Source organism: Equus caballus, chromosome 19 (assembly GCF_041296265.1).
Source record: "Equus caballus isolate H_3958 breed thoroughbred chromosome 19, TB-T2T, whole genome shotgun sequence".
Classification (NCBI taxonomy): domain Eukaryota; kingdom Metazoa; phylum Chordata; class Mammalia; order Perissodactyla; family Equidae; genus Equus; species Equus caballus.
Genome location: NC_091702.1, coordinates 46,086,685 through 46,114,118, shown reverse-complemented (window position 1 = coordinate 46,114,118; position 27,434 = coordinate 46,086,685). Strand labels below are relative to the sequence as shown.

The 27,434-nt window shown below is 50.8% G+C and overlaps 1 protein-coding gene across 18 annotated transcripts in view; it reads right to left on the bottom strand.

The window, feature by feature from the left end:
- The window catches only part of MYLK (myosin light chain kinase), a 258,811-nt gene that overhangs the window by 50,683 nt on the left and 180,694 nt on the right, over positions 1 to 27,434 (bottom strand). For 14 of the 18 annotated variants that reach the window (XM_023623637.2, XM_070243688.1, XM_070243691.1 and 11 more), the window contains 2 exons: positions 23,332 to 23,448; positions 13,640 to 13,726 (listed from right to left, as the gene is read on the bottom strand). In XM_023623637.2, the coding sequence (XP_023479405.2) occupies positions 13,640 to 13,726; positions 23,332 to 23,448 (204 nt within the window). Of the gene's footprint in view, positions 1 to 13,639; positions 13,727 to 22,884; positions 23,090 to 23,331; positions 23,449 to 27,434 lie in introns of those variants that run through there. The other 4 variants (XM_070243696.1, XM_023623639.2, XM_070243697.1 and 1 more) reach the window with 4 other exon arrangements.

The following is a 27,434-nucleotide window of genomic DNA, read 5'->3' as shown; positions in this document are numbered from 1 at the left end:
AAAAAAGAAAAGAAAAAACAGACACACATATGCAACTGGAAGTTATCCAAATGTCCCTTAACTTGACAATGGATGAACTGAGATACATTTATACAGTGAAATACTACTCATCAACGAAAAGGAACTATTGATACACACATGGATGAATCTCAACAATTCATCTTTCTCTTCTGCTCAGAGAAGCCAGACTCAAAGACTATGCACTGTATAATTCTATTTACATAACATTTTAGAAAAGGTAAAACTAAAGGGACAGAGGACAGATTAGCGGTTGCCAGAGGTGGGTCGGGGGAGGGGTTGACCACTAAGGAGCACAAGGACTTGTTCGAGGTGATGGAACCATATCCTGATAGTCACAGTAGTTACATGACTATATGTATTTGTCAAGACTCACAGCCCTGTGCCCTAGAAAGAGTGAATCTTACTCTATGTAAATTATGAATGAATATAACAAATGGGAACAAGGTATTTAACTAATGAGCTCTTTCCCTGTGTCAAAGAGCAACCCCCGCCCCAGCACTCCTTATCATCCTGGCTCCACTTTATTATTTTACCCCCAAGGCACTTATCACCTTCCAACACACTATATATTTACTTGTTTATTAACTCTCTCTCCTTCCCTTCTCCCTAGACTATAAGCTTTCTGAGGGCAGGGACTTTTTTTGGTCACTGCTGAATACCCATGTGCTTGGCACACAGAAGGCACTTGATAACTATTACTGAGTGAATGAGTGGGGTTAATGTTAACAATTATTCATCCAAAAAGCTTCCCCTTGGCATGTTATGGAGAAGTAGCGCTGTGTCCTGACCTGGACACGGGGCTCCTGCGTGACCACGGGAAGATTAGCTAACTCTGTGGATTATCGGTTGTGCATCCTTAAAATGGGAAGAGTGTTGCTGGCCATCTGAGTGTCCCAGAGGACTGAGGAAGGAGGTGACACCTGACAGAAGCACCCTGAGATCACAGAGCTGACGGCTACTAGTTACGTGGCAAAGCCCAGGCTGAGGCCTGCTTCCACCAAGATCACTCCAGCTCGTTGCCATTAATGACCCATCTCTCCATCTCACAGAAATTTACTGAGGGCCTACTATGTGCCAGGCATGTGCCAGTCAGTTCACACTAGTAACTTGGGTACTGAGGAGAAAACCAAACAAAGGTGAGGAATCAGGGCTTGTCCTCAAGGGCTTAAATGTCAAGATGTGTGGCCCACAGGAAATGCATTTTTTTTTTTGCCATAAAGGACATTTATGAGACAATTGGCAAAATTTGAATAAGGTCAATAAATTAGATGATAGCATTGTATCAATGCTAATTTTGTGATTTCGTATTTTGATCACCAAACTATGGTTTTATAAGACATTGTCCTTGGTTTTAGGAAATATACACTGAAGCATCTAGGTGTATAGAATACCACAAGTGCAACTTACTTTCAAATTGCTCATAAAAAGTAATATATATGTATGTGTGTGTGTGTGTAGAGAGGTAGAGGGCCAGAGAGATGGAAAGAGAGAGGGAGAGAGAATATATGATAAAGGAAAGATGGTAAAATGCTAATATTTGAGGAATCTGAGTGAAGGTATACAAGAATTATTTGTACTATTTTTACAACTTTTCTATAAGTCTAAAATTGTTTCAAAATAAAAGTTAAGTAGAAAGTTTAATCCAGCAAACATGATGTGGCTGTTCAAAAGAAGGAGAAAGAGAGAATGCTGAGGGTTGAGGAGACGGTTAGGGAGGGCTAAGAGGTGGCACCTAGCCTGGACCTGAGGACTAGCGAAGATCTGACCTGGAGAGGGGAGAAGAGCCCCATAGGTCGGGAACAGACAGCGGCTCAGACTTGAGCATCAAGGTGACGTCTGGTGAAGGTTTGTCAGAGCATAGGGCTGGTATTAGAGAGCAGTGGTGTGACGATAGTGTGACAATTTAAATTACAGAAAATAAAAAATTCAGTTCCTCAGTCACACTAGTCACATTTCAAGTGCTCAGTAACCACATGTGGTTGGTGGCTACCATATTGTGCAGACGTAGAACACTGTCATCACCACAGAAAGTTCTTGGACAGTGCCGGTCTAGAATGCTGAGTCTGAGGCCTTTGTCCTGAGTAGACGAAGAATCCTCACACAAATCGCAGTTCGACTGGGCTCAAGGACCTCTGGAGGTCTTTCCAACTCCTGGGGGACAAGGATATCCAAGTAGGAGGCGACTGCCATACTCTTGGAAGGAACTGATCAAGGTCCAGCCTCGGTAAAGGCAGCAGCAAAGAAAATACAAATAAGAGACAGAGGGAAAGTTAAAAGAATTTAGGGGCTAAACAAGAGGGAAGTACAAAGATTCCTTACTTGGATAAATGGGGAAAATTGTATTGATGGAATATGGAATTTGGGAGTGAAAGATGAGGAGTTTGGCTTGGTCCAAGTGAACGCAGTAGATGAAAGAATTTAATCCATACGTAGAAGCCCAGGATCAGAATTCTAGAGAGAGGTCGGTGGGTACTAGAAGTGAAAGATTTCGGAATCAAATGTGTAATTATGAAGGCAACTGCGAGGATGGGTCAGTTCTCTGGGGAAAAGAATGTAATGAAAGATGAGAAGGGGCCAGTGTCTGATCCCAGGTGAAGCTTACAACAAGGAGTTGGGATGAAGGAGGGGGGCTGTGGAAGGACCTCGAGAGGAGGAGGGAAGACAGTCATTGCAACCAAGGCTGGAAGAGAATGGGCCTTGGGTAGTGGGCTTCAGGTATGACCAGCATGGAGTGATGGGTGGTGTCCGAGAGGGCAGGTTCAGTGGGACAGTGGGGTCAGAAATCACCCTAGAGGAGATGCTCAAGGAAACAGGTAGGGAGTCAACTAATCCATCAAGACCTTCAGAGGTAAAGGGACAAAGAGAAAGAGGGTGGCAGAAGAGGAAAGGTCAAGCTAAGGGTTCTTCCAAGGTGAGAGAGAAAAGTAGGAGGTTTGAAAGCGGAAGGCTAGGACTCAGTGGAGAGACAGAGCCCAAAGATGCTAGTGGGGAAGAGCCTGGGAAAGCCAGATCCCTCGGGAGTGGATACAGGAGGGGATAGGGAACACCCATGACGAGCCGAGCCACAAAGCCCCTGCCCCTCTTCATCCAGGGTTCTTGGGAAGAGAGAGGGCACAACTGGAAGAGAGAGGCCCTCAAGGGAAGAAGAAAGGGCTTCTACTAAGGCCAGGATCTGACCTCCTGCAGAGAGGGAGAGCCATAGCTCAGAGGAGCTGTGTGGAGGGCTGTTACTATGGGCTTGGCTGTGTCCCCCCAAATTCGTAGTTTGAAGCCCTAACCCCTATACCTCAGAACATGACTATATTTGGAGACAGGGCCTTAAAGAGGTGATTAAGTTAAAATGAGGCCAATAGGGTGGGCCCTCGTTCAAACCAACTGGTATCCTTAGAAGAAGAGGAAATTTGGACAGACAGAGAGACACGCCAGGGAAGCACGCACAGAGGGAAGGCCAGGTGAGCACACAGGGAGAAGGCGGCCATCTGCAAGGCAAGAACAGAGGCCTCAGGAGAAACCAAACCCGCGACACCCTGATCTTGGACTTCCAGCCTCCAGAGCCATGAGATAATACATTTCCGTTGTTAAAACACCCAGTCTGCTACTTTGTTAGGGCAGCGCTAGCAGACTAACACATCTATGGATGGGCTCTGAGGGCTGGGAGGGAGGTGGACAGTCCCTGGAGTGGTGGGCCAGGAGTTAATAAGGAGCGGGCATCGGCACAGCATGAAATCAGATAACCCAAAGTCCCACACTATATTATTCTTGGCGGCTCTGGGGTAAACCTATGTTGGCTAGAAGCAGAGCCCGAACTAACACCTACCTTTCTGTCTTACAGCTAAATGGAATTATAGGCCAAAGTTTTACGTTTGTTCTATAAATTTGGAGCGTCTGCTGTTTGAATTGGTTACCATCTGAAACTGGTTTGATTCCTAACAGTAAAACCAATTTTAAATGTCAACAATGTTCTGTATACTATTCTATACATATTTTATACGACCATCTGCTGAAATCCATTCATTGTGTTCTGGGCTTACGAGAACACAATGAATGGACTGGAAAGCAGAGTCACCTGATTCTAAAAACCTTGTTTCTCGGAGAGAGCTGGACTCAGCGAGTTGAGTTTCTAACCCACAGTCTCATCATCCTTTCTCTCATTTGGTTCTTACCCCAGCCAAACACAGGCAGGGCACCCCACAAGGCTTCCAGGAGATGGAGTCACATAAAAGTCATATGACTTGCTGGGGTCATAAAACCACACGTGGCCGAGTTAGAAATAGGCCCTGAGCCTCCTGATGCCCAGTGTCTGGCTGCTTTCTTCCTGTGGCCTCTTCACTCCAGCTGACACTCAGCTCCATCCCCAAACCCAGGTCTTTGAAACTCCCTCTGTCCCTTTGCAGAAATGCAGTGGGCAGGGGCTCTGGAGCTGGACTTGGGTTCAAATACTGCCCTGTCACTCCCTAAGCTGTGTGACTTAAAGCACGTCATTTAACCTCTCAGAGCTTCAGTTTCCTCATTCAAAAACTGTGGGAAGAATATACAGAATTTGTTGTAAAGAATTAAATGATGTTGTAAAGATAGTATCGTGTACAGTGCATGCTCCAATACCAGGCCCCCATACAGCTCTCATGCCCAAGCAGATTCCCCAGAGGACTTCTCCATACTTCCCTTCCCCCATTCACTATGCCCCACTGTTGGTCAGTTCAGCTTTTACCCTCATGAGAGCTCTCATGCTGCACCTGGAGCTCCTTCTCCCAACTCAGGTCCTCTGTGGAGGCAGCCTTCTTGCTGGTCCAGGTGCCCAAACTCTCGGTACTTCCTAGGTCACTAACTAGTTTCCTCTCCTCTGGATTCACCCATCTTACTATCTTATAATATCTTTCAGCCCTTTGTCTCCCATCCCCTTCTCCAACACCCCAAACTTTCTGCACTAGCCATTGTCAGAGACAAATGTCACAGAAGGAAAGTAAAATCCAACCATCTTTGCAAATCCCATGAGAGCTCCTGGCCACAAGGTCAGGCAAGGAGGGCAGAGCATCCTCCCTCTCTTTGCCACTGGGTCTGTCCCTGTGAGGAGGCACTCAGTCACCTCTCCCAGACAGTCAGCCCCAGGCAGCACACCGGTCCTGGCACAGCATTGCTCCCCAAACTGCTCTTCAAGTTTCTCTTTTTATCCCTTTCTCTGCTGCCCTTATTTTCCCTGGAGCCCTGAACCCTCTCCTGAGCCTCCCTAGACATCCCGTGACCTGCCCATCATCTCCCTTGGCACATACTGCAAGCCCAACAAGTCCAAAACCAAATCCAGGATCTCCCCATATGCTGCTTGTCCCTGTTTCTCCCAAGGCCCCCTCCCTGCCCACATCCAGTCACTAATGTCTGTCAGTCCCATCAACTAAATACCTCCTCCGTATGCCACTTTCCACATCCCCACTGTCACCATTCTAGTCCTAAATGTACCACTTCCTAGGCCTCCGGTCCCCTGTCCCAACCCCAATACATCCATCACTCTATGGTCAAAGTGGTCTTTCTCAAATGCAAATCTGATGTCACTGCACTGTTTAAAACTATCCAATGGCTGCCCACTGCCTCTTAGGATAGAGTCCAACTAGTGTGACAAGGGCCTTTGAGATCTGTCCCCAGCTCTCATCTCCAGCCTTCCCTCTTGGGGAAGGAACACCCTCTCCCATGCCCTCGATGCTCAACATCAGTGGTCCTCAAAATCTAGCATGTATTATGATCACCTGGGAAACTTGCTAGAAACACAGATCCTCAGCCCTCCTCCTGGGACCCTGATGCTGCTCGTCCCTGCACCACCTTCTGGGGGGCACTGCTCTCTACTCTACGCTGAATGCCTTTCAGTTTCTGCAATACCAGGATTTTGCCACCAGCTCTTTGCTGACTTTTGCACATTCTTCAGACAGGCCTCAGCTCACGCATCGCTCCTGCCAGTTTGGGTTCCTGCCCCTCCAAGATGGTTCTATCTCAGCCCTCATCACAAGGCTTTGCAATTGCAGAAACCTGCGCCCCAATATGCATACACCACTGCAAGCTCCCTGGGCACAGGAACAGGTATCTCTTGTTCACCTTTAATACCCCCAGTGCCCAGCACAGTGCCTGGCAGTCTTGATAAATAGCTATTAAAGGAATACATGGAACCCCTGAGGATCTCTGTTGACCTAGGAATTCCCAAGAACACTCCACCCCACTCCTGGGCGCTGATGCTGAGAGACAAAGCCCTGGGGCTTGAATCCTTGTGGAACTTTCCAGAAAAAAGAGAAGCTTCCTTGCTCTGTCACCAACTAGATCAAAGCTGCCAGGTGCCGAGCCTTCCACTCCAGACAGGAGACTGAGACTGGAAGAAGTGAAGCAGCCCAATAAGACATCATGGACCAAGCTTTTTGCATCTGGAAGCTCCTGGGAAACCTGGGGCAGGGCTGGGGTGGCCAGCCTCCAATTGTCTGGGTAACCCATCTTTTGCTTCTGCCCCAGCCTGCCCAAGCCCTAATCTAGTCCTGGCCTGGTGAACCTTCCTTTGCCCCTGGGAGGGAGCATCCCACAGAAGTTTCCAGGCTGCTCAATCTGAAGGCACATGAGTGCCTCTCTCCCCCATTGATCAGCAGGGCGGAAAGACCAGAGCAAGCATTTGGGAGATATTTACAGAGCCTGAAAGGTCTCGCGGAGTCAAAGGGTTTGAGATAATGGAAAGCAAAGGAGAATTAGGGAGGTAGTGTGAACAGCCTCGGTACAGGGAGGTCCCTGGATCTCTGCCTCTCTGGGGACATTTCCCTTTTTAGGTAGTTAACTAAAAATAGACATCAAACCCTTCACAATTCCCAAAATTAGCATTAACTTTCTGCCAAAGGCTCCTGAAGGGGACTCAGGCTGGGTGAAGTGAGGACGGAGCACCCACCCCACAGGACTGTGTCAGCAGGGTAGCAGCAGGGACCTGGGGATGAAAGGCTGAATCCCACTGCTCCGTGCTGGGGAGGGGGCTCAGGGCTCTGGGTGACTTGACATCAACCTCCCACAACTCCCCTCCATCCCCCTGCATACACCAGACCCCTTCCAGAATGTCCTTACAGATTTGTGGAGAAATATTGGTCATTTTCCCAGAATTAACATCTCTGAGCAAATTTCCTGCACACAGCCCCTCATAGCAAAGGCTGTCACATAAGAAGGTTCCAGAGGAACATTGCTCCTCTTGTTACTGCAAACATCCATCCCTAAGCCCCCAGGATAACACTGGGATGGTCGGGAAAGAGGCAGCCCAGCATAGATGGGACACCAGTGCCAGCATTGCTTGACTGGAATCCCTGGGGAGGACCCATCCCACCATTTAACTGGCTTGTGGGAGACCGTGGAAGAGCTGGGGAAAGCAGCTGGAAGCAACAGCCCAGGGGTGGAAGTCACGGGGTCACACGCATGGGCGGTTGAGGGTGAAGTTAGGCACTGTCACTCCTCACAGACCAATACTTTGGTTGGGAGTTGGTGCCAGCTTTCAAAGACATTCATAGAAATATCTCAGCTTCTCTCCTGGAGTCCCACATCTTTCACTGTGACACAAGTCTTGATGCCAAGTCTCAACCTCTCAGCCCTTTGAATCCTATACAGATTTAACATTCCTCATGACCTGAAGAGAATATTTAAAGGAAAGATTTGATCCTGGAGAAACCCCTCAGGGAAACTGGACACTGATTTTGATATCCAAAGATGACTTCAAGTTGACACAACTTTTGGTTTCAGACAGAGACATATATGAGAGGCCAAGGTAAAGATATCTCAAAGCATCATGATCTGGTGAGTCCAGCCAAAGTGACCCATGTCAGAGGTGAAGCTCAGGCCAAGGCCAGGTATGGAATGCAAAGGGGCGTTCCACCTGCAACATCCCCAAATCCCTAAGGGCAGTGGAGGCAGGGACGCTGAAGGCAGGGGAACTCATGAATCTATTTGAGAAATCAAATACTTACTCTATCCCTACTTCAGGCCAGGCACTGAAGTTTCAGAGATGGACGGGCCCTGGTTCCTGTCCCCAAGTTGTAAAAGCACCCTATGGATGCTCAGCTATCTCTTTTTGAAAAGATCACCAGCTTTACAGGCTGACAGGAGGAATCCTTGAGTCTGTTATCACACTGGCACTGCCTCATCTGTATTCTCTAAAACCACTTCTTAAGCCCCATTAATGCCTTTCACACAAAGTCCCATTCAGATCCCTTCCACCTGGAACACCCTAAACCTGGGCCTTATGCTTAAGGCCTCTTTCCCATTGGGATGTTTCTGCTGCTGTGTACTGCAGCCCCTGCTTGCTGTAACTCTGCCCCTTCAGACATCAGATGATAAGAAGGGGAGTTAGCCAACCTCACCTGAACTGTGTCACCCCAAAGAAAAGCCTGAATGGTCACCGAATGGTCTGATGTCAGAGCTGGAAAAGGTCTGGGGTCAGTTGGACAAAGTCCCCATTTGACAGGTCCAGAAGGATGGAGGGCTTTAACCAAAGCCAAGTTGTTCAATCAGAGGCAGAACCAAGCCTTTCACCCCTGCTCTCTAGCCCAGCGGCTGTCTTGTCACGCTCCGTGCCTGGGCCCTGCCCCACAACCAGGTGCAGTAAATGGGCATCTGGAGGTCCAAGAAGGGTGTTGCTGCCTCCCCACACCCCCTCAGCTCGAGGGGAGGAGTCTTGGATGCTTCTCCCCCAGGCCCACACCATTCTCTCCTGTTCTTTCTCCAAAGGTAGGAGGTGACCCGCTCTGGGCTAGAGGAGTATATAAAGTTTTTCAGGAGTGCTAACATTAAATTCCCATCCAGAGGAGGAAAACCAGCCAAAAAAGATATTGGGACAATTGATAAAAATTGAATATAGACTGTGAATTAAAGAGCAGCATCAGTTCAATGTAAAATGTCTTGATTTTAATAATTGCATTGTGGTCATGCTCTTAGGAGATGTACAGTGAGATATTTCGAGGTCAAGGGTATGCTGTCTCTGATTCATAAATGATATATATATGATGAATGGCGAATATATATATGAGTATATAAATAGAGAATGATAAAAACAATGGAACAAAATGTAAATAAATTGTGAATCTAAGTAAAGGGTATACAAGAGTTTCTTGCACTATTCTCACAATTTTTCTCTAAATTTGAAATTATATTAAAATAAAGTTATAAAAATATTCCCATAGAGTGGCATGCAGCAAACACCCTGACAGGTCTCAAGATCCAGGGAAGTCTGAAGCTGTCATCCCCCTCTCCCCGCAGCTCTACTGGCAGTCAGACGTCCGCCCCACTAGTGGGCTGGGGAAGCGCTGCCCAGGCTTGTGTGGACAGCACAAGGTATGGCCCTGAGACTATGGCAAGGCACAGCATGGTGCGACAGGAGCCTAGAGCAGGGTTGTCCTCACAGTTCCACATTTCACTAGCTGTGCGACCCTGGGCAGGACAATGTAGTTCTCGAAGGATCAGTTTTGCTCATCTGTAAAATGGGAACAACTATTTGTGCCTTGGTTGAGTGAGACTGGCCTGAAGTGACGTAGACTGAGTGCCCAAGATGATGCCTGCTGCGTGGTGCTCAATCAACTCTCGTTCTGTATGACAAGCAGATGCTCTCCTGAGGCGGTACCCCCAAAATATTCATTCTAGCATCTGTACAGTTTCTCCCTCCAGTCCCCCTCATAAGAGGAATGTTATCATTCCTCCTCAACCAAACCGCATTCCTCTCCTCCTTCCTAACCCAGCCCAGAGCTTTCCTCATTCCGAAATCTTCCGAAAGAACCCTACTTCACTCCCGCACTTGTGAGTTGGTATCTGGCAGGTTAACTTGCACTTTTGTCAGTTTTCTCTCATCCGACCCCTTGGGTCAGGGCAGACTGACTGGGCTTTTCCCTCATATTCCTCAGTGCTTGGCAGGGGCAGTGCTCCCCGGGGCTCTCAGGCCACAGTGTGGATGAGCACTGTGCCCTCTCCCACCTGATGGCTCCCTCACAGGCCCAAACATCAGAGCCAGCGAGCGGAGGGCATGCAGAGACAGAACTGGCCATGATCTGTTTGACAAGGAAACCACTCGGCCTTCCCTTGAAGATGGATTTCCTGGTTACATCAGGTGCTTCCCAGCCCTTGAGAAAAATGAAACATACACAGCCAGACCACTCAGGGACATGAGAATCTGGGCTTTCTCATGGAATCAGAGATGTCTGGGCCTGGGGATGGCTAAGAGGAAAAGGCAAGTTGCAGAGGTGTAGAGACTGTGTAATTCCGTTTCTGTGGGAAGAAAAACCCAACGGATGGATTTGCACGTGTGTATGTGAATGCTCAGGAAAAAGTAACTGTGAACAGATCTGAGGAGGTGAGCGGAATGGGGGGTAGACGAAGGGCTCTCACATGGTGCTTGGAGTACTTCTATACTGTTTAAAATGTCCAAACACAAATGCATGCGTATTTACTTATATAATTAATAAATAATACAAATTATCCCCCAAAGTGAGAAAAGAACTGGGAGTGCAGACCTCAGAGACATCCCCTTCATTTCCCATCTGTGGACAGCAGCCTCCTCAGGCGCCTCCTGGGAAGGAGCCCCATGGCGTTCTGCAGGCGCCCAGGGAACTCTGCAGGGTTGTGAAGGACCAGAGCGCGTGTGCGGCAGCAGGTGGAGTGGCACCAGAGCCACCCTGACAATGTTCCTCGTGCCCCAGCTGGGGACAGCTTGGGGTGATGAGGGGCTGGGTGGATGGGCCGGCAGAAGGATTCCAAGTGGCCATTACTGTGCATGGAAAACATGCTTCCATTCCTTTGGGAGTAGATGTCCATCTGTGACTCCAACAAGAAGGCTTTCTACACAACGAAATTCCCTTTCAGCAGACAAGTAGTGTCTGGAGCACTCTCTGCCAGCCCTGCCCCTCCCCTAAGCAGCACTGCTGACTGAGCCCCATTCCCCGCTCCCTCTGGAGGGGTAAGAACCATGGCTTCCAGCCTCTACACCACAGAGCACCCTGGCCCCACCCTAAAGATGCAGTGGAGATACTCTGAGGACCTGGGCATGAGGGGCCTCAAGGCAGTTCCACACTTAACGAAGGCAGTAGAGGAGACCCCCTAAGCTTCCCAAGATCAACAGGGCAGGGGCACTGGGCTTCCCTCTGGAACGGCTGGTTTCCAGCATGACCAACCAGACACTGGCAGGGCTGGGGGGCTTTAACAAACACTGAAACCTGGATCCTACCCCCAGAGATTCTGATTTCATTATTCTGGGGTCCAGCCCAGGCAGCAGTGTTTTTTCACTTTGGTGAGGAAGATGGGCCCTGAGCTAACATCTGTGCCAATCTTCCTCCATTTTGTACGTGGGATGCCACCACAGCATGGCTTGACAAGTAGCATGTAGGTCCGCACCCAGGATCAAACCGGCGAACCCCAAGCCATCGAAGCGAAGCACAGGAACTTAACCACTATACCACCCGGCCAGCCCTGAGACAGCAGTGTTTTTAAAAGCTCCCCAGGTGAATCCCATATGCAGTCAGGGTGGAGAGCTCCTGTCCTAGAATTGGATGATGACAACTTGACTGGGGTTTTCCACAGCCTTCTCTTCTCCAGGGCAAAGAGCCCAGGTCCGGGGTCTACTCTCAGTCTCCAGCTCATTTTTCTCCTTCATGGCTGTCCTCTGACCCCCCCTCACTTCCCCCAGGATCTCATTGGAATGGATGTACCAGAGCTGAGGACAGGAGGCGGCTGACCTCCCAGCTCGAACTCCATGTATTCCTGCTTCTGCCCCCAGGAGGGGTGAACAACCGTGTCCGACCCCCAATTCACAAGCACTTGATGCTCGTCTAAGATCCCACATCTCTTCCGCTTACGTTTTCCCTAAAAGAATAGATCATGGGCCCAAGAAATCCTTTTGGAAGACAAAATCATTAACTCATTCTCACTAGGTTTTTCTTAGAATTATTTACGCACTTCCAACAATTTATTACATGTCCACTCTTGACAGTCTGAGGCTCCTCACTGAGGTTAAATATCCACGAGAAATTATAATTCCAATCTGGCTGGCCCAACATACTGAAGGCTGAGCACCCCCTGACAGCCCGGCTGGGACAGGCACGGGGAACCTCAGCTCATCATTAGGAAGCTAAATACACCACTTTGAAAAGAAGAAATGGGAATAAAACTAAGTCACAGAACGCTGCCTTGTAACGGAAAAAGAGAAGCAGCCTTTGAATTAATGAAGCTCAGTCACTTTCCTCTGTTCGTGGGGGTAATTAAGAGTTTGTCTTGTCTTTGGTTTTTTGAAACATAGAAAGAGTGTGTTGGGGATGTCCAAGCAACTCCACACTTTCTGTTAAAACTAGAGGTTTCAAAGCATAGTTTTAACAAAATAAGACCAATAATTAATGAGCAGGGGAAGCCAAGGCTGCATTCGACCTTTGTGGACTCCAGGCAAGTCTGCCTTTGTGGGCCCCTTCCTCCATTAAAAAAGAAGAAAAATACATATAGATCCACACAGACACGTACATATATAAATTATATTTTATAACTGCATTGGTATAAAGATGAACATATCAATTTGATGAATCAAAACATTTTCTTTGACCTAAAAGTTTATTTTTTTCTTCTAATTTTATAAGATATTAAAACATTTCTGTGGGCCTGTAAAAGCATCATGGGCCCTAGATGCTGTGCCTTATAGGTAAGCAGGCCCTAGGGGAATCAAGGTCCAGAAAGAGGAGACAGCTGTGTAGAATCACACCTCCCCCACTCCTTGGCTGTTTATACCACAGCTGCAACTTGATTCTAACAGACACCCATAGGGGCCTTCTGTGAGCAAGGGACAGCACTGTCATCCCGGAAGGTGCGTGTGTGAGTAGGCCCAGTTACGGCCATCAGGGAACTTACAATGGCGGAGGGAGGATGAGAGGCAGACCCATCCCATCACCATGACACTGGGAAGAAGACGCCAACGGCAGAGGGAGGTGTGAGTGCCCTGGGAGCTCACAGCAAGAGAGAGTTACTGTTTGCTGAAGCGAGGACGAAGTCAGGGATGAAGTGGCTCTTCAGCGGGAGTCCATCCCATGAGAGAGGTGTCCCAGGGAGAGAGGTGCGGGAGCAAGGACATGAAGGAAGGAACACGGGGATGTCCAGTGCACACTGAGGAACTCAGTTTGGCTTGAGCATCTAATAGGAGTAAAGCAGCTGGGGAGCAGCACTCGGAAAGAGAGGCTGAGGCCAGTGTCAGAATGCGTCTGCACGTGTGTGGCAGCTGTGCCAGGGCAGCAACGAGTGACGGTTCGCTGGTATGGGATTGGTAGGCCCTGGGGCCACTGGGCATCCCACCAGGAGTGATAAGATCAGAGCTACAGCAGGGAAAGGTCTACCTGGCAGGAAAGACTCAACCGAGAGATCAGGAGAAGCTCTCCCAGGGTCGTGGTGAGAAGTAGAAAGGGCCTGAGTAAGGCTGAGGGTGGACATGGATGTGCAACACCACCAGGCTGTGGAGAGGTTGGGAAGAGAAGGGAGAGGGTGCAAAAAGGCCATTGTTGGTCACCAGGAGTTCACAAGGCACTCAGGCCAGACTTTGAGGAACCAGGGGCCTCTGATGCGGGCCCTTGGTCCTTGGGTTGCCCAGAAAACCTGAGCAGGTACTTACTTTCTGTTCCTAGCACAGGAGGAAGAGAGCTCTTGGGTCTCCGTGCTTTCAGCTCCCCGGCCTTGGCATTCTCACTGGTGGGAGCACCTGGAACAAAACAGGTGACCACAAACATCAGTGGGCAGCTGTCCAAGGAAATGAGCAGAGGAGGCCTCTAAATAAAACTCCCACCTCCACTAAAATTACAGCCCCTCCCCCTTCTCCTCCCCAGTCCGCTTGGAGGCCCCCAGTGCCCGCTGAGCAGCTGGCACTTGCGGCAGGGCACCGTCCTCCACAAGAGCACCAAAGAAGGAGTGTCCGCTCTGCTGGGCCTTATAAATCAGGTGGAGAGAACACAGTCGTCCTGGCAAGATGGATGGATGGGCTATCCCGGGAACTAGTTAATGCTTTCCCCTCTGCAGCAGGCACGTACTGCTAGAAATCACATAACTGGCAGGGCTGGGGAGAGTCGAGGCCACTGCTCACCTCTCCCCCTTCCTTGAGTCTTGATTCACTCGGGCTAAATGTTCTAGTTCCAAAAGCCTGCTCTGTGTAGAGAAGGGTCTTTCACACAGAGGAAGGAGGGGACAGGGTCCCTGCCCTTGGGCTCATGGTCTGGAGGGGGCTTGCAGCCTCTGAGTTCTCAGACTTCCTTCTACAGGTGGGCACTGACAGTCAGACCTCCAGACCAGATGAAGGCCTCTGGGCAGCTGATCAGCATGCCTCACTTGCTCTGGACTGAGCCTTGGACTCACTGTGGGGCTTCTGTACCCTCCCCAAAGCAGACGCAGTAAACCCCTGCAGCAGCGGCCTTCTGGGAAGGACTAAAATGCTGCACAGATGGGTGTGCAACTCCTCAGGCCTCTCCTCCACCCTCCCTCCTCCACGTTAATGCAAAGTGTGCATAAAGCCAGGGGAAACCCTTCCTGGTGGGAGCAGCAAGGTAACACCCACTGGGCTGGGCTGGGTGGGGCGGAAAAGGCCCTTACTGGGCCCCAAGGAGCCTGCACTTGAGGAAGTTGCAGGGAAACCACCCAGGACTCGGATAAGCAGCAGCAGGCTGAAGGGCTATCACTATGCTCCAGCATTTTCCCCACAAGGAACTCTCTTCAGGGACTGTGGTGGGAGGGAGCCTCCCCTCAGAGCCCCTTCCGGTCCATCCTTTTCCTGCTCCTCAAGAGAGGAAGCTCAGAGGGAGGAGGAGAGGGTGGGACTTTCCAGCTGAGGCTTGGACCACATTCCTGTGGCTAGGCTGGGGAGGAAGGGCCATCTCGCTGTGCCCACCTCCAGGCTGGGGCAGCCTGGCTGCTAACACAGGATCTCTCCTAGACCAGGCTCCTGGGGCTTTGGGGGGTGGGCACGGAAGCACAGAACTAGGGGCTGGGGATGTCCACTTGCCCAGCACGTGGACTCTTGGTGCTCCCATCTGGAGGCATTGCCCTTGTAGATGGCATTAGGGTCCCTTTCCTGCTCCAGATTGTGGATCTGCCCATATAAATCCCTCCACACGAACCAGCCGTCCTTCCCAACCTAATGCCCACTCTCCGTCAGCTGGGTGAGCCAGGGGTGGAGGCCCAGCACAGGTGCTGTCCAGGCTCACCAGCAGCTCTGAGGTGCACAGGCCTCCAGAGTCGGCGACAAGCTGTACGTGTGTAACTACAGGAACGATTAAACGTGGCCTTAAGTAGAACTTCCTAGCAGTATATGACAGCAGATGGGGCTAAGGGACCAAGCTGGAAGGAATCCTTTTAAGCTGCACTTGATAACCTGGCCCCCTCACCTGCCTCCATTCTCCACTGCATGTCAGCCTTCTGCCACCTCCTGTACGAGCAAAGAAGCCCCAGACGGTGAGTCAGGGGTCCCTGCCAACCAGAGCCAACACTGCCTGTGTCCTGTCTCCTCAGTGGGTCACCCACACTCCAGGTTCCACGTGGACGGGGATGGAGGAGCAGAAAGTTCCAGGGGAAGGGAGGGGGGTGACTTCATTTTCTCACAGTGGGGATTTTCCCCAGTCAGAGTGGTCACTCTCAGCTATAGAAAAGTCCTCAGTGCATGTTTGTCAGCCTCTGTGGTTCTCAGCCTGGGCTGCACATGAGAAGTACCTGTACCTGGGTTTCTCACTCCCCAGATCCTGGTTTAACTGGTCTGGGCCTGGTTACCTGGGACAGGGCCTGGGTATATGATCCAGAAGCTCCACAGATGATTCTAATACATTGCCAGGTTGAACACTCCTAGTCTCTCTCCTCAGGCTGTGTGTCTATGTGTGTACGTGTATATGTGTGTATGTATGCATGTATATGTGCGTGTTTATGTGTGCACGTGTTTGTGTGTATGTATGTGTACATGGGCAAGCATGCGTCTGTGTGTGTGTGCATGTGTATGTAGAGGTGGGGATGGGGCACAGGGAGGGTCTCAGGGACTATTCTTAGAGACAGGAAAACCTGTCAGCGCCTCCCGTGACATGTGGGGACTAGGATGCTATAAACCAGGGGGGTGGGGTAAGTCTACAGTTCCCTTGTCCGGAGCCCTTCCTTCAACACCAGCACTTCTGACAGGCCCCAATGACCCTCTAAAGACAGGCGCACCCACACGTTTGTTTCTTTCCCCCTTTCTAAGGAACAGGAGGAGAGGGCAGAGGACATGCGAGAGTTCTGTGCTCCTTGGTCTCAGTGCTCTCTTTCTCCTGGTGAGTTCTGGGGCATCAGAGGAGGGAGATAAAGATCAGGGTTTTTTAAACTGACGGGTAAACTGAGGCATAAGCAAGGAAAGGATTCGAGGCCCAGTTTTCCTGGGTTCCTGAAAGAAGGGAGACAGGGACTGAGATTCCTTCCCTCCTTGTGGGGTCGTGCGGGGCTGTGCTTCCCTAGGTATCCTGTTCCTCAGAGTAGGGATGAGAGAGCAGTGTTCTGGTTTTGGCTTTGGCATCAGCAATCTTGGGATTGCAGGCAAATCATGTCAACTGTACTGGGTCTCTATTTCCACCTCGGTACCAAGGGAATGACACTGATTTTCTCTGTCTCACAGTGTTAGGAGGCTCAAAGGAGAGAATGAGTGTGACAGTGCTCTGGAGGGCAGAAAAATGACCATTTACGGTTCACTCCTCCTGCTCAGCACGTTTCCTCGCCTCCTTCCAAGTCTGCTTTAAAACTCTCCACCTTCAGAAAGCCCTCCCTGACCGCCCCCAGCCATGTTTCCAGCCTCTGCATCTGCCCTCCGCTCTTTACACTGACGTGTCAGCACACTACCCTGTCATGTGCTCTGAGCCTTGTTTTTAGAAATTCCGTGCAGCTTATCTTTCCATCTGGCCATGAGGAAAGGGGCTCAAGTTTTCCTTTCAAGCCAGACACAACCCCCAGATGTGGAGCCCTACAGGGTACGACGGAGCCCCCCTCCCTTCTGCAGCCCCTCCACCCCCGCCCACGGGGCTGTGCATGCATCACGAGTCACTAGACCTCCGTGAGAACCGCGGCAAGGACCACGTGCTTAATCAGAACCAGGTTTGTGCTCACACGCTGCCCAGGGGATAAAAATAATAGTAATAAAAGTTTAACAGCAACTTGTCTTTTCTGTCTATTTTAATCAGTTTGTGATGAAATTGAACTCCATTTCTAGATCTGGGACCCAGGGCTGGAGTCCTTTGCTGGCCTGGTTGTGCCCCCAAAGAAGCATGTGGGAGGATGATGGCAATGTGGGGATGTGGGGGGCCCAGCAGAGAGAGGAAAACGTGTCCTTATATGGAAGCACCTCACCCCTTCCCTCCTGGGCTAGCTCTGCACTCAGCACTCTGGGCAGCATTTTTCCTTCTGCCTCCCCAGGAGGTCGGTTCCCTGACTCTAACCTAGGCAGGAGGGACGAGGTCTTAGGAGGCTTCTGGGAGAGGGTCCACGAAGGGCAGGGCAGAGCGACTGGCCTCTCTTTCTGCCTGAGAACAAGCAGCATGCTGGCATAGTCAGGAGAGAGGGAGCTCGAGTCAGGAAACAGCTCCCTTCTGGTCTTCTGTTTAGTGACCACGAGTCCTTGGGCAAATGCTTGACCTTCTTCACCAGGAAAACGGGAATAACAACACCCCAACAAAGGGGTGAATGAAACGTAAAGTAACAGCTGGTGTTTATCGGGTACTTAGTCCATGCTGATACTAAGTGCTTTTATGCTTGTTTCAGTTGAAACATACTATTTGCCAACATTCAAGTGTTTTTGATCTATTAAAACGGCAATTTAGTTCACCCTAAGATACATCAGCTGCCTGTGATGAAATAAAGAACAAGAGTGAAAGTGAGAGCAGACTTATGAATATGGCAGGACCGAGGCCAAGAAGAGAATAGTGGGTTGAAATCAGCTCAGTCACAATCAGAGGTGCCCGACGGCCATGGTGGCAGTGGACTGCAATGGTTAGGAGCCAAGGCGTGGGTTTCAGTTCCCACCCAGCCAGGTATTAGCTGCATGGCCTTCAGCAGGTCACTCAGTCTCTTTTACTGTCACTCCCCCAAACCCGTTTGCCATGGTTACAAAGTATCTCTGAGTTGCCAAACCCAATGGCCCAGTGGCCAATGCTCAGGCTCATCTTATTCTATTTGGCAGCAACATTTGACGCATTGCTCTCCATCATTCCTTTCTTACTGAAATGATCACCATCTGGCTTCTGGAACACCCCTTTCTCCTGGATTTCTTCCTGTCTCACTGTGACCATTCCTTCTCAGTCTCCTTTGCAGACCTCTGGCCTGACCTACTTCTCAGCGTTGGACTCTGCCTCCTTCCCTCCTCCATCCACAGCCACCCCTAGGGACCCATTCAATCCCAGGGCATTCAATGGCCTCATATGTGGATGGCTCCCCATATCCTGCCTCCAGCCCTGACCACCCTTCTCCACTCCAGATTCATCTAAATGCCTGCCTATGTGACACGCCCACTGGATGTCCAATGGACATCTGAAACGTCACACGCACGAAACTCTCGATTATTCCCTTACCCCTGCATTCTGCTCAGTAGGTGGTACCACCGTTGATCTGCTCTCCCCGAAAAGACTCAGAGTCACCCCTGACCTCCGTTGCTCTCTCTCCATTTCCAATTCATCAGCAAATCCCATCAGCTCTACTGCCAAAATAGATTATGAATCTGAATATTTCCTGCCTCTCCCATTGTCTCCTCTCTGGGCTATTGCAACAACCTCCTATCTGGTCTCCTGCTCTCCCTTTTACCCGTCTTGGGCTGGTCACCACACAGTCACCTGAGTGATCCTTTACAATGTCTGGCGTTGTCCCATCAAACTTAGAATAAAATCCAGTTTCCTTGTCACAGCCTCCATGGCCTTGCCCATCTGGTCACTGGTCCTCCTCCACCTCATTTCCTACCACTCTGGCCTTGGCTCGCAGGCGGCCACCCTGGCCTCCTTCCTTCTTCTTCTGGGAAGGCCTCAGGTACAGTCTCTGCTCAGAGCTTTGCTCTCGCCTTACCTCTTCCTTCCGACTTCTGGGACTCCTTCTCACTTCCTTCAGGCCTCTGTTCAGATGTCACTTCTGCAGAGAGGCCTCACAGCCACTCTCCTCCAACAGCAGCATTCCCTCCCCCACAGCCTGCTTTGCTTTCTTCGGAGCATGTGACACTGCCTGAGCTTACAGGATGAGCCTGTTCATCCATACCACTGTCTCCCCCACTAGAATGTGAATTCCCTGAGAACAGGACCTTCTTCTGTTTTTGCACTGCTTTTAACCCCGGCCCCTGGGGCAGTGCCTGGCACAGAGTGGGCACTCATGTACTTGTCGAATGAATGACAGTGTGGGTGCCCACTGCAATGTCGCCTCCTACCACGCACCTATGCGACCCTCCATGGTCATGAAGCCCTTGACCTCAATGGCAGCTGTGGCCAGATGCCCTGGGCTGGGGTGGCTGGGGAAGGGCAGCCCCAGCTGCCCTGTATTGGGATTTTGACCTTCAAAGGGCTTTGTTCCCTCACCTCTCACTGGGTCTGAATGAGAAGGAATGGGTCACTTAGGCCAGAAGTGTAGAAGGACTTCCCAGCAGAAAGGGCCGTTACTAAGGGACACCTGGGTCTCTTGAGAGTGGACGCTGCCCTGCTCTTCACTAGACGGGGAGGCCACACTGGGTGGTGAGAAGGTGCAGCAGCAGAACTAGACACACCCGGGTTCAAGTCTTGCCAGGGTAACTTAAGCGTAACTCCCTGTGCAGGGTGGCTCGAGGGCGGGGCTTTGGATCAGAGACGCCCAGAGACGCTGCATCTCTCACGTACTGTCTGCATGAGCCGGGAAGGCTGTTGGCCCTCCCTGAACCTCGATTCTCCCCTGGAGAAAGATACCCAGCCCAGCTGTTGTAGAAACTAAAACTGCACAAGAGTCTCTGGCCACGGCAGGATTGAAGGTCAGTTTTTTCTCCTCCTGGGTGAGTTTTCTGGCAAGTCCTGACCCACTCCAGGCTTCAGTTGCCTCCTGTGGTACAAGCTGACACTTGCCTTCTGCTGTACTTGGAAGGAATGGCAATGTGACCATAATCAGGAAAGTGCACAAGAGCATCCCTTTTTCTTAGGGAAAAGACCCAAGCAACATGATTAAAATAGCCAGATGTGCTGTACTATAAAGACTACCTCCCTTTGTTTTTACTATAAGAAGGAAACAGTAGTGTGGATAATACAGAACAGCCAATGAGCCAAAGTAATCCTTTTTTTTTTTTTTTTTGGTGAGGAAGATTGGCTCTGAGCTAACATCTGTTGCCCATCTTCCTCTTTTCGCTTGAGGAAGATTGTTGCTGAGCTAACATCTGTGCCAATCTTCCTCCATTTTCCATGTGGGATGCCACCACAGCATGGCTTGATGAGCAGTGCGTAGGTCCATGCCCAGGATCTGAACCCATGAATCCCGGTCTGTCAAAGTGGAGAGCGTGAACTTAACCACTATGTCACTGGGCTGGTCTCCCAAAGTCATTTTTATGAGGTCTTGAAATATATTGTTATATTGCCCACAGATGTATAGTCTTAATGGTGTTTAACACAGGCTGTGTGAGTGACAGCCAGTGACTGTCAGGGGGCAGGGCCAGCCTGACGTCAGCATCATCTGCGGTCACCCCTCTCCCCACCCATCCCTGTCCCCAGTAGAGAATGACCTCATTGCCCCTCCAGAGGGATGCAGGACTGGTCCTGTGCAGAGGGTGAGCAGGCAGCTGCGGATGGAGAGAGATCAGAAGACCCACACTTTTTGCTGAGGAAGATTGGCCCTGAACTAACATCTGTGCCCATCTTCCTCTACTTTATATGTGGGACGCCTACCACAGCATGGCTTGCGAAGCGGTGCCATGTCCTCACCCGGGATCCGAACCGGCGGACCTGGGGCTGCCAATGTGGAATATGCAAACTTAACCGCTGTGCCACCGGGCCAGCCCCAATTTTGCTATGATTTCAAAGGCTGCATGGACCCACTGGGATCTCTAAGCTACATACTATTGCCTTGGTGGGTGGGGAGAGCCGAGAGGCCCAGGAGGCAGGAGGACAGGAAACCTGTTCATCAGAGTGAAGCACAGGAGGCAGAAGGTGCTGAAAGGTGGCAAGGAGCAGTTAAGGAGACTGCAGTCCTTGACTGTTTGCCTAGAGTGGCTACTGATGGACACAATAAAGCTAAATGTGGCAAGAAGGCCACCCGCATGCAGGACACTAACACACTCCAAGTACAGCAATAGGGAAAAAGGGGGAGGGCTGCCCTTTTTCTCTGTGAAAGAACAAAACAAAACAAAACCCAATTAACTGACAGCCAGTCCTGTTATCTCAGCTGGTCCATCCCTTTTCAGCTCTTCTCCTAAGACCCAGCTCCCAATCTGTAGCCTGAGGCCAAACCCTGCAGAGGCCTCTAGGAAGGAACTAAAGATAAATAATGATGGTCCTGAAGATTAGTGGAGAGTGCAAGGGAATCCACTAGAAGGAGACAACCTATGGGCAAAGGAGCCCCACAAGTTGCAGAATAAATTCCCCAAACCTTAAAAAAAAAACACCCAAATGTATTGTATAGGGAAAAAGGAAATTTTGTTTTGAAAACAAAGTTTGGTTTTAAAAATAAACTATTTGCTGTTTCTCGAAAAGGTGCTGACATTTTGCAGATAAGGAGAATGAATTGCTGTCCTGCCTTCAGCCAGCCATGTAAATAGGAGGCAAAGAGGCTAGGGATTGCAAAAGCAGATAACCTCATTAGCAGGCTGGGCTTCTTTATAGATTGGTTGGAACCAGCATGGGTCCCAAATGTGGGCTGTTAGTAATAGGCTTCTGGGGTCAAGTTCCCAGAAACGCTGTTTTTTTTTTAACTGCAGCACCCTGTGTAGAAAGAAGCAGGACCCTGATCTCAGTGGGTGACAGACCAGGTCACACACATCAGCAGCAGCACCCCTACCAAGGGCCTCAAAACATGCGTTTCAAGACCCCCTCTGGACTGACCACACACTTTGACCCACCTCCTCTGCTCCCTTAGACTCAGAGCCCCCGTGACAAATAGAGGATTCACAGAACTCCAGGGAGATACACATGATATTCTACAGTGTCAGCTTCACTGTTGGCTGTGGACGATTTAATTTGGGTTGCCATGGTGCATTATTTTTTAACAAAGACTTTTCTTTTTAAGACTCTTCTCTTTCCTCCCATTCATTATGTATCACAGATCTCAGCTTTTACGATCAGGAAATCAGATTATAAAATCCAGAATGGGGACAAAGGTTCTATATCTTGTGGAATGGCAGTGAAAACAGGAAGGATTTTAGAACCAAAGTGATCGTGTTTAGGAGTCAGAAGAACAACAAAGCTGGTCTTCAAGATGCCTTATTTGGACAGTAGTTTTTAACGTGTCACTAATAGTTACCAGCCAGGCATTTCAAAGGCAAGAAATTGTTTCCCACAAACTACGTTTTTAGACAGTTCCACGCAAGTAACGAAAAATAATAAGAAAGGGCACGGGATGGTGAGTCTTAAGATGGGATTCTGGCCCTGGCTTGGCCCTAAACGGACCAGGGAACCTCACGCAGGAAGCTTTCCCTCTCTGAATGGCCTCGTTTCCCATTCTGTAAAATGAGGGTGGCAGCCGAAACCGTGTCTCTAAGAGTCACAAATACACTCCCGCAGGACAAGCTTGGTATTCCCCTTTCCCACACGGAAACTCCACTCAGACCTGGCAGTCCTCTCTGACCCCACATCTTTTCCTCTCCTTCTGCTGTATAAGGACCACTTTTTACTTCTTGTAGAGGCACGCCTGTTCCCTCTACCCAAAGACTGAGCCCCCACTCACCTCCTTGAGGAAGTCTCCCCACAGAGACCCCACTCTGCTCCCTCGTCCTCACGGGTCTCTCCTGACGCACTGACACTTGTTGGTTGCAGCTTGTAAAATACTATGTAGTCATTTTCCTGTGGGTGTGTCTTTTCTCCTCCTGTCCTCCAGTCCACTTCCCTGCGCAGCGAGGCTCTGCATGTGTGGGTCAGGACTGGGGAGGGACAACAAGCGAGCAGCCCCTCCTCCCAGCTGGGGGCAGCGCTGCAAGACCACATAGGGACATCCAGTGGAGCTCCCCTTTTCCTTCCTGTCCTGCTTTTTGCAAAGATGGTTTGATACGTACAAAACAAATGGCTCAGATAGGGATGGCAGGCCTGGGGGCAGTTCTGTTCAGGTACAGGGGGCAAAGCGGGGGCTGAGAAATGGGGCCGTGTTGTGTGGTGGCGATGGGTGGGCGCGACCTACCGTCCACGGTGACTTGGCAGGAACACTCGGCCTGGCCGGCGCCATTCTTGGCTACACACTTGTATAAGCCTCTGTCCTCGGGCAGTGCCTTCTCGATGGAGAGGGAGCACAGTGGACCTGGGTGAGAAAGAGGAAGAGCTGTTGAGTGGACCAGGCGAGTCCATACCTGCCCTGGCACCTGGAGCATGGCAGGCGAATGTTACTCACATGGGCAGCCTCTGGGAGCCCAGAAGTCAGAAGTCCCATGGGAACCAACCCCCTCTCCACACCAAAGTCAGGGCACTTTTTGCTGATAACCCAGGTTCAAAATAACTGATCCCTAAATATACTCCCTCCTGCTACCCTCTCCCCCCTTCAGAGAGTTCTCTTATAGGGACATAGTGCAAAGGTACAAAAGAAGAGAGAGAAATAGTCTTTGCCTTTGGAGAGCATCTAATAGTCTAGAAGGAGCAGACGCACAGGCCCTGCACACTGGAACATCACCAAGAGAGATAAGTGGTGGTCAGGCACAGGTTTACAGACCTGTGTTAGGAACAGTGGCAGGGGAGGAGGCTCCGCCCAGCTTACAGCAACGATTCTGCGAATGCACATTAGAAGAGGGAGTTTTGAACAAAGACATGGGTGGGTCAGGGCAGGAGTCCCTGTCCAGCAAAGGCACTGGCCTTTGGGAAGGTCGGCTGGGAGAAGAAGGCGACTATAGCCCAGGAGCCTGGAGCTGGCTTTTCAGGAGTGGTATCTAAGCCGAGAATCGTGGCCAATGAGGGGCGCTGGGCCGGGAGAGGGGCGCTTTGGGGCTGCCTCCCTGCAGTGCGGGGTCTTTTGGTCACATCAGAGAGGGGTGGAGGTGGGCTTCTTTCCCTTCGGGTCTACCCTTGCCTCAGCACACGTCTTCTGGCCTGGTTCGACATACACGAGAATCCGGGGTCTGGTCCTTGCCCATCCTACCTCTCACACCCCAGGCCTGGCTACTTCTCTGGGGCACTCCCTTGGAGGGTTTCCTTTGGGGTGTGGGGAGAGGCCAGCTGAGCAGTGGGTCTGCTAGGCCAGGCAGGAGGGCAGCAGTATCCTAGTTCCTGCCTTTAGACGCACAAATAAGCCATCAGCATGGCATCCTGCCCAAAGCTGCCCCTGTTGTCAGGGCGGCAGTCATCACACACGGAGCAGGATGGAGCCAGAGCCTTGTGCATCCTGCTGCCTGGAGCCGGTGGCTTTGCCTCTGCCTCCCCGCAATGCCCCGCATAAGCCACTGGCCTTGGGCAGGCAGGGATGTGTGCATCCCAGGTGTATCTGTGGGGCAGCATGGCCAGAAGGGAGGCCAAGAGGCACTGCTCCCCAAAGGCCTTGGATCTCAAAAAGTACCCTCACCCCTTTAGACAGATGCAGACTTGACCAGCAAATACAAGGATATTCAGAGAGAGGATGATGTCAATTCTGCCCAGAGAACCTCATTAAGGCTGGAAGAGAAAACACCTGGGTATTGTCTTAAAACAGGGAAGCCTGAGTCCCACTGACCACCTAAGGCAGGATGGCTCATCTGTGCCCCCAGTGCCCCAGCACACTCTCATACAGAGCCCACCTCTCAGGAAAGGCCTCACTACATTCTCCCACAGGGGAGGGCAAGGGCTCAGGATCTCTTCCCACTGCCGTTAGGAGGCAGATTTGCAGAAACTGCATCAGAAAGGATTTAGGTCGGATTTTTAGGAAGTCTGTCATGCGAGTGAGAACCATGAGGCACAGGAATGAGGACATGAGGGTAACTGTCTTCTAGAGAGAGAAATTTCCATTGGTCTGTGAGGGTAGGAGGATGCTAAGATGACCTCTGGTCCCCAAACTCGAGGCTTAGAGGAAACAGACCCCATCTTGCCATTTTCCCTTGGTTTGGGCTGAGGCTCTGGGAGCAGACACCCCACTCCCAACAGACATCCTGCTGGAATCTGATGGTCTTTCAATTTCAGTCCCCCAGCTGCCTGCAGCCTTAAACCTAAATGGCACCAACTGCACCGATGGCAGTGAGACCACCAGGAGAAGGGGGGCATTTAGACCACGCCCCTCACCCCCTGGGTGAGGAGAGGGAAGCATCAGAGCAGGCAGCTTTGTCAAGCCGCCCAAGGCCTGGACCCCTGGCCATGTGCGTGGGCTGGTGGAGGGCCCCCAGGCAGGCTTGGAGGCTCCACCATCCCAGATTGAAGAATCTGGTATTTCCTGTGGGACAGCTTATTCCTGACCTCCAGAAGAAAAAGAGTTTCCCAGAGTTTTTTTGAGAAGCCTCAGCCTGGTGGGGAATTTTGAGAGGGAGATGAGGGGGATGGGAGCGGTCACCACAGAACCAGGAATCTGATGACCGGCTCAGCTAGAACCGTCCTGGGAGAGCCCCTCATGGCCATGTGTCTGAAGATCCCTCATCTTGCTCCTTTTCCGAGTGTGGGAGGAGATGGGAGGACGGGGTGCGCAGGGCGGAGGGGGTGGCCTGAAGCCCTGAGGCTGCCCTCAGTCAACGGTGCCTCCCTGATCTGGTGCCCCTGGCAAGTCTGGTCAGGGCAACTCAGCTCCAGGTCACCGCCCCAAGGATGCTGCCTTCCATGGCACCTCTAAGCACCCCCAGCCGTAGACAGACCTCTTCTGTGCCCTGAGTTCACCTTTATCAGACCTTGTCTCCCAAGGCCATTGCTGAAACACACGCCTGTCTCCCACATTAGCTCTTGGAAGGCAGTGACCGGGTCTATTATGAATGTTTTCCCTGAGCCTGGAATGCAGTCACAGTTAAAAAAATATTTGCCATTCCGAGAATGACCAAGGCGCATTTCTGTAGCAGGTGATCTGCTGGGATCTAAGAGCAAGTCGTGAACATTTAATTAAACATAACCTCCCATTGGAAAAGATAATATAGGTTTTAAAAGGAAAAGTATTCCTAACTGACAGCTCTTCATGTGGATTATGCAGACAGCAATAGGGGCTAGAAGACCGCTTCACACACACAGTAGGTGCTACATAAATCCTTGTGTTTTGTAGGATGAACTTACACAGGTTTTGAAAAAGCCTTTGCAGGATCCCACACTGAAGGCAATTAAAAATGAATCGTCAGTTGACAATGACAACAACAATGAAGTCTCATTGTTAGATTGGGAGGAACGTTTGCCAGGGAGCGAGCCTGGTGGGGGACAGGAAGCCAAGTGTAAGATGAAAGCACTGCTCCGGAGCGGCACACAGCTCCCCTTGGCCCACTGGCCATGGGCCTCCCAACTCCTCGGCCAAGGCCTGAGGAGCCCTGCGGCAGGTCCAGAAAGGGCCCGGACAGCCCCCTGCAGGCTGGAAGGCGGGCCCAGCCGTGGTCAGTGAACACCAGCCGCCCTGCAGCTCCTGGGGATGCAGGACAAGGAAGGACACCTCCATGTCTCTCTGAGAATTAACAGTCAACTCCAACCAACTGCTCACACCCCTTCTGCTCTCCTCGGTGCTAAATGGGGTGAAGGTAATCACGTTTCAGGGGGCCTGTGGGCTACAAGCCCTATCCAAGCTCCAGGGTTCAGAGCAGCCCCCCTGGAACCTATAAACAGAGCTTCCAGTAGCAGTAGGTGCACAGATATACATGTTGATGGCGGGAGGGGAGCAAGAGTCTCCCAAGGCCAAAAGCCTGTGACAACAGTCTGGGAAGGGGTCCTAGAGGAAGTGAATCTTGATCTTAGATGAGATAACAGCACGGGGTTCAGTGTGGTGGAGCAACAAGGGTTCTAAGTCAGGGAGGTGGAGGCAGAGGGGATGCTGAGGGGCGTGAAGGATGGGGAGCCCCACTTAGCCACCTCCTCTGTCATCTCCTACAAACCACCTCAAACCACCAGCTTCCTTATTTCCGCAGATGCCATCACTGTGACCCCAGTCACCCAGACAGTGGCACTCAGTAGTTTTCCACCCCTTCCTCTTCTTTATCCCCTGCTCTCCCCAGCCCCTTCCAAGCCAGGCAACAGATTCTGTTAATTCTGTCCTCACTTCTTGAACTGGTTATTTCCAGTCTGTACCCACGGCTACCTTGTCAGTCTAGGCCTCATCACCTTTCTCCCCAACCTCTTCAGCAGGCTTCTTACTTAACTTTGGGCACAGAATCAATC